Source organism: Hydra vulgaris, chromosome 01 (assembly GCF_038396675.1).
Source record: "Hydra vulgaris chromosome 01, alternate assembly HydraT2T_AEP".
NCBI classification, from domain to species: Eukaryota; Metazoa; Cnidaria; class Hydrozoa; order Anthoathecata; family Hydridae; genus Hydra; species Hydra vulgaris.
This window is the reverse complement of record NC_088920.1, coordinates 27,752,501-27,760,000: the sequence shown is the minus strand read 5'-3', so window position 1 is coordinate 27,760,000 and position 7,500 is coordinate 27,752,501. Positions and strand designations below refer to the sequence as shown.

The 7,500-nt window shown below is 24.8% G+C and overlaps 1 protein-coding gene across 2 annotated transcripts in view; it reads right to left on the bottom strand.

Annotated features, from left to right (window-relative positions):
- The window catches only part of LOC100209595 (calcium-binding protein 39), a 23,845-nt gene that overhangs the window by 11,784 nt on the left and 4,561 nt on the right, over positions 1 to 7,500 (bottom strand). For both annotated transcript variants that reach the window (XM_065787816.1, XM_065787815.1), the window contains exons 3-5: positions 6,472 to 6,584; positions 4,952 to 5,012; positions 2,312 to 2,415 (exon numbers count right to left, since the gene is read on the bottom strand). In XM_065787816.1, coding sequence (XP_065643888.1) covers positions 2,312 to 2,415; positions 4,952 to 5,012; positions 6,472 to 6,579 — 273 coding nt within the window. In that variant the 5' untranslated portion in view covers positions 6,580 to 6,584. The remainder of the gene's footprint in view (positions 1 to 2,311; positions 2,416 to 4,951; positions 5,013 to 6,471; positions 6,585 to 7,500) is intronic.

The following is a 7,500-nucleotide window of genomic DNA, read 5'->3' as shown; positions in this document are numbered from 1 at the left end:
ACCAGCAATTTTATGTAAAATTATTATTTTTTTGAATGTAAAACTAATTTTTTTTTTACAAAATAATTAATATATGCTTGTGTTATTTAAACAACTTTAATGTACGCTTTGTACATATTTTTAAGATTTACATGGAATTTTATTTCTAGAAAAATAAACTAAAAAGGTGGAGTAAAAGCCTCGTAGGTTTAAACAATAGATAATTCTGGTGAAAAAGTAAAAATTGCTTATTGAACAATATAAAATAATAGTCAGGTTAAAATTTAAAACCAACCAAGTTAAACATAAGCATCACATGGTTAAATTTGGGAAATATATTTTGTATATAGGCTAGCTTATTTTAAGCGTGCATGCTTTTAATAGATGCTACGTCTCTTAAGTGACAAAATCAGTCATTATATAGAAACCAAACAACTAAACTTTTAAGAGTCAAGCTAAGTTAGTTAAAAGTAAAGTTTTTCTGTTTGTCGCTGTTTTTCTAATACCTGAACAAATATAACTTAACATTTAATCTAAATTCACATACTTGCTCGATTATTTTGCTTAGATAAGTGTTTTTAAAATTTTCATTCATTTCGTTCATTTATGTCATTATGATTCATTCGTTCATTTATGTCGTGTTAAAAAAAATAGACAAACTTTTCTTCTGTAGCTAAAAATTTTGATTATTTCGATACTTCAATAAAAACTTAGTTTTATAGAAATTCAAAACTTTTTATTTTTATCTTATCTTAATTTATTATATTTGTAAATAATGAGAACTGAATTTGCAATTGAAACTTTTGTTGCAATTGTGTGCGGTTTTTAAAACACTAATTACTTCAATAAAATACCATTAAAATAAACTCTAACTAATTCATTAAAATACCACTTTAAAATATCTATAGAATTATTTGAATATTAACAAACAAAAAGTTTTTTAGTGTAAGGTAAACAATCCAACACTTTATTACAAGGCCTAAAATAATGTTTACTACATATTTACAGCCAATTAACAGGAAAAAAAAACTTCCTACTTTTTGTTATAATGATTGGCTTTCAACACTTTTCTGCAAAAACTAGTAGTTTTTATACTGGTTTTTGCATTAATATTTATAAGAATTGTTCAAACTCCTGTGTTATATACAACTTATAATTTAAGTTCAAACTCCTGTGATAAAAATTACTATATAATCAAACATTTTCTTATTATCATATTTAAAAAGCTAACAATTATATATTGATGGCAACTGTGCATAACACCAGAAATTATTAGTTTTAATTGATTTTAACCTATATTGCACCTAGAATACTTAGAGAAACAATATTTATTTTCTTTATTTTACCAATTTTCACCTAAAACAACATAGCCATTTTTAATATATTCTCATATTACATCTAAACAAGGTGAAAACACAAATATACATTGCAGTGTTTATGGCATAGCCATTGTTTATGACATAGCCATTGTTAATATATTCATATATTTCATCCAAACGAGGCAACACACAGAAATACATTATGGTGTTTATAACTTGTCAACAACAACAACAACAAAAAAACACTCAAAACTGCTTAAAGTCTGAGAGGTTCAAAGTATTGTTTAAAAGTTTTTAATAATTTAGGGAACTTGATGAAAAGTATATGTTTTAATGATCAGAATTGAATACTTTCACTTATGTTATTGTTATTTTCTCTTTGGATAAAACATAAATTTGTTTTGTTTTTTAAAGCAACAACATTCATTTGGAGAAAATTTCCTCATTTGAAAACAAATTTTTTAAAGTAATAAAAGAGATTTTCCTTAATGATAAAATTATGCAAGCAGTTATTTTAAAAATTATGAAATGTCTGATGTGAATTTAAGATGAAAATTTCATATTGCCTTATGCAAGGACAATTTGAAATTTGAAAACAAGGTAAAACTGTCCATCATAGGCTCATTTATCCATTAACATCAAATGCTGAATCCATCCATCAACAACAAATGTTGAATCAATCCATCAACATCAAATGTTTAATCCATTCATCAACATCAAACATTGAATCAATTCATTAACATCAATTGTTGAATCAATCCATCAACAATTTTGAACAGAAATAATTATTTTAAAAATATGCTTTTAAAAATACAAATATGCTAGACTTTATTATGTATAAAACAATTTATATATAATTAAGTCTAGCAGTGTGAGAAAAACACAGGAATTTCTTCTTACTATTCAAAAAGTTTCAAATTAAAATAAATAAATTGAAAAAATACAAGATTATTTATTGGTTAACTGGAAAAATGTTTTGAAAAAAAGAATATCTGTAATTATAAATAACAAACCTCAAAGTCTAATTTACATAGATTAGCCACTAGAAGAGAAAACATATGATAATTGTAGAACTCTTGAGCAAGTTGCGATATCAACTCAGGATGCGGATCTTGTTCTAAATTAATTAAATTTTTAATTTTGATTTCTTTAATATTTAAATTTTTTTAGGCTATTTCAAATAAATTCAGCATTTAAAAAAAAAAAATTTAATAATAGAAAATTTCAGTAAAGTAGATGCCAACTAATTTTCACGGTTGAACAGTGAAAAATATGGAACAGTGAAAAATGTGGAACAAATGTTAAAAGTGCCATGTAGAAAAAAAAATGTAAAAAGCAGAAAAAAAAATGCGTCTAAAAAAACAACTCTAACTAAAAAATTAAATAACTAATTTTGTTAACTGTGAAGCCACAACAAAGTCACTTTGTCATCTTGAGTCAACAGCTGAGATTTGGATTATTAATTAAACTCATTTTGTGGATAGGGAACCTACATACTGACAACTTTTATTGAAAAAAGTTTCACATTTCAAAATCTTTTTTAGATTTTAAAAAAAGACATATTCATCTTCCGCGACACAGAGTCCACTATAGTTTACAAGGTATTATTTTCAAATTTTTTTTTCATACTGTTGCTATATACATTATTGCTGTTACTGTTGCTATATACATTATTGCTGTTACTGTTGCAATATGCATTATTCAATTCTATGACTCCTTGACAAAAAAAGGCTGCTGCACAAAGTAACAAGCTAAATACAATACTTCCATGAATGCACTCTTGGAAGTATCCTTCTCAACTGTTAGCAGCTTTGTACCTTGCACAACTGCTATCTACACATCTGAATACCAACACAGCCACACCAACCAGATAATGGGTTCAATTTCCTAACTCTACTTCTGCATTGCATTTTTTTATATAGTTACTATAGCTACAATATTCGGTTTTTAATTAAAAGTTAATAGTAAGTATATTGATCATAATTACCCCAATATACTTAAATACCTCATAAATTACCTCAAATATATTTTAGTAGATTTTGCATTGTTGGCATAAAACATATTATTTTCATTGACATTGTATGTGACTAAATAAGACTCTGAAATAAGACTCATAGTCAATTTGAATTTTCAACTTTTTAATTCAGTCAACTGCAGTTCAAGAGAATACTTTTGCTAGCTTAAATATTTTGTTCTGCACTACTTTTGCAATCATAAGTTTTAATTGTGGTCTATTTTTTATCCTTTTAATCTTATTAATTAACTATAAATTAACTATAAATAAATACAAATTTTAATAACTTAACTATAAATAAATACGATTTTCAAGCTTCCTTTTATTAAATATCTTTATGGTAATAAATATCTTTTATTTTATTTTATTAAATATCTTTATGGTAATAAATATCTTTATGGTATATTTGAGCCTATTAATGCTTGTTTCAGACATTTTTTAAAAACTTTTGTCTCTTTCCTTTGACTCTTTGGTGGACAGATTCTCTTTTTGGTTGTCCCACAAATGATACTTTTTGTCCCATATCGTCCCATAAATGATACTTTTAGGGATATTTTCAGTTTCAAATGGCCATAAGTAAACTAACATGTTAGTAGTTTAAATAAAACATTAAAACAATAAACCATGTTACTTTCTACATCTTGCTTTAAACTCATTTCTTTATTAACTTTAATTAATTATTTTCAATTTATTATTGATTGATAGCAGGGTTGGGGTCAAACACATTTGATCAAATACAAATACAAATTATTTATACAAATACATTAATTCTAAATTTCCAAATACAAATTTAAATACAAATATATTTAATTGGCATTTTTCAAATACAAATACAAACATTTGTACTATAGGTTAAAAAAAATAAAAGATTTTTTTTAAGACAAGACTGATAAAATGGTCGACTAAATAGAAAAATGAAAATAAGTCTTCTAGCAAATATCTTAAAAGCAAGTTTTTAAGAGATTTTGTTAAATATTTGTTAAAAAAATTTTATTTTAGTGCTAAAAAATAAAAATAAAAAAAAAAATTGAGCCTCGTGGTATTTCCCAAAATAAACCCGGCTAACCTAGTTTATGAAAGTGCTATTACATTTCAATCTAATACAAATACAAATATTTAAGACATTTTTTAATCAAATACAATACAAATACAAATACGCCAAATTAGCCTATTTTTACCAAATACAAATTCAAATACAAATATGTATTTGACCCCAACCCTTATTGATAGATATTGATTTTAACTTTTTAACACCTTTCAACTACTTTTTCCCAATCCTTAATCCCAATAGCTAAAATTATAAAAATATGAAATTAAAAAATCAAAAAGTTAATAAAATTTGTGAAAGAAAAAAATTGCAATAACAAAGGTTTAGAAGATTAAAAGGTTTAGAAGATTAAGGATTCTAATTGGCCATGAGTTGTCTTCAAATTATACAAATAAAATTACTGTGCTTAAGTTGTATCTTCTTATAGCAGCTTTGAAAGAGAAAATAGCAAAAAGTGAAAAAAAAAAAAAAAGATTTAAAAAAAGAAGATTTTTTCCATAGTGTTACCCCACGTTCCATAGTGTTAACCCCCTTAACAGGTTTTGGTAAATAAATTAAAAAATAAATAAATGAATAATTTTGTATATCTACCTCCAGGTCCATACAATATAGTTTTACATGCTTGCAATTGTTTGCTGATATCTTCAAATGCCTTAAAATAAAAAGACATAAACTATGGGAAAAAAAGAAAAAACACTTTGAAAAACTTCTTAGCAAACTTTAGGTAGAATAAAAAAATAAAAATTTTTATATATTATGATTAATATATTTTATTAAATACACAAAATATTTTTTTTAATAAGTAAATATATAATAAAATTTTTTGGCTAAATTTGAAATTAAATTATCAATTAAATTGCTAAAAAAAAGTTGAAGAATAAAAAGAAGCTAATAAAAAAAATTTGAAAAAACGAAACATTTTTAAAATGTATATATTTAGATATCTAAATATATAATCTAGATAACATTATCTAGTCTAATGAGAATTCTAGTTCTAAACAATATGGAACAGGAAATATCAAACTCAATATGTTTGAGATTACTAAAAAGTCTTCATCATTATTTCAACTGAAAATTTTCTCTTACTTTATTTATTTTGCTGTTGTTATTATTATTTTTATAAAATTGTTTGTGATTGTTCTTCACTTTTTTTTTCATAAACATCATAAATTGTACAAGATTTTATCAATGATAAACTTTGAGAAAATGAAAAAAATAATAAACTAAAGTATGTTCACTAGCCTGTATACAGTCTGTTTACCAAAACATTCCCAATGGTATATAATAAGTGACTTTCTTAATTTGACTTTTTCTTTAATTTTCGGGAACATTTTTTTAAAACTAAAACTTTAGCCATGGCAACTATTTTCCTAATTCAAATAAAATGGTCATAAAATTTATATCCAGGTTAACACACTGCTGAGTCTATTGAAGTTAAATTTAATAAGTAAAAAAGATAACACTAAAAGATTGATAGGTAAAACACACAAAAATAAAATTGTTTGTGTCTGTCCACAACTTTATTTCTTTAAATTTTACCATCCATGGTTCTTTTTCTTTATTTAAATATGGCATTAAAGAAGAGTTAAAGCAAATTTTTACAACTACTTTTAGAACAACAACGATGCCTGATATCAACCTGTTAACCATGTAACTGGTGTGATTTGTAACAAACCAGTGGTTAACCTGGTTAACCAGACATTAACCTGTTATGCAGAGCAGGATTGAGTATACTTATTGGGATATTATTACAAGGAAGATCACCATCTAAGGTTTACAAGCTTTTCCTAATTTTACCTGCAATCAAGTTGGATGTTTTATATCATAGTTTTCCTTTGCCTAGGTAAGTTGATATTTTCAAAAGGTTTTCTTTCTACCCTCTCTGATACCAACACTGATACCATTTGGTATCAATATTGGTAAAATATTTTACTTTTGAACTTAAATAAAAAATAATAATAATAAAATAACTAATGATAGCTTAAAGAACAAAAGAATTTAATAAAACTTACAAGGTAATAAAATATAAGATAATAAAATATACAAGGTATACTGGAACTGGAGTTTTAAATTATCAATGATTAATCTACTCAATTCCATTTAAAGCTGACCTTCTCTGATTTCTTGTCAGATGTTTCAGACTTTAGGATTGTTAAAGATTCAAACAAGTTTTTCCCAATCTCTTGTGGTGACTTTTTAGATGAACCAAACAACGGCATGATGGCTATTACAGAAAATAAAAATGTATTAACTTATTTAATAAATGTTTTAAAATATCTTACTTGCATTAAGTTTAATCCCAAATACTCGAAATGTAATTCCACTTGGCTCACTATTTTCATTGGTTTTCTTCTTTTTGTGCAGGTGCTCCCTGCAACTACAACCATTATTTAATAAATCTCTAATTATATCAAAGATTTTTGAAAAAATCTGACAAGGTTTTTTCGAAAAAGTCTGACATGGTGGTTTTTCCAACTCTTTAAATGGTGTAAGAGAATAAGTTATCAAAAATATTTTTCTTCTTTTCAATGAAGGATATTTCCATAAAGTTACTCTTTATGGAAAATATGCCTTATTTCTAGTAACCTCTAGGGCACCACAAGATTTAATTTAATATTCCATGTTTCATTAAAAACATTATTGACAATCAATTAAAAAAAAGAAAATAAATGTTATTGTGATTATAAATGTTTTTACATGTTGTTTATTTAGTAAAAAAAAAAAATACTGTTAAATGATAACATTATAAATAGAATAAACAGTAAATAAAACTAAGAAGAGATAACAAAAATACTAAATTAACAATATTTAAATTTTAAACAATACTTGAATAAACACTAAGCTCCTTACTGCATTCTTAGGTTATCACTTACTAAAATTTTCTCCTGGAAACCAGCTGTCAAACACATTTTAAAAATTGTCATCAGTTAAAGTTGTCTTATTTTTTCATGTTTTTTTTTTGTTTTCTGATTCTTATTATTACTTTACTATTATTACTTCACCTCTAAATTCTTTGTATGAAATACTTTTGTTCCAAAAAACACCAAAAAAGTTATTGTTTAGATAATAATTCTTCCTACTTACTTTAATGTTAAGCTTCAACTCTTTTTCCATATACATACTTACGTACATACATACAT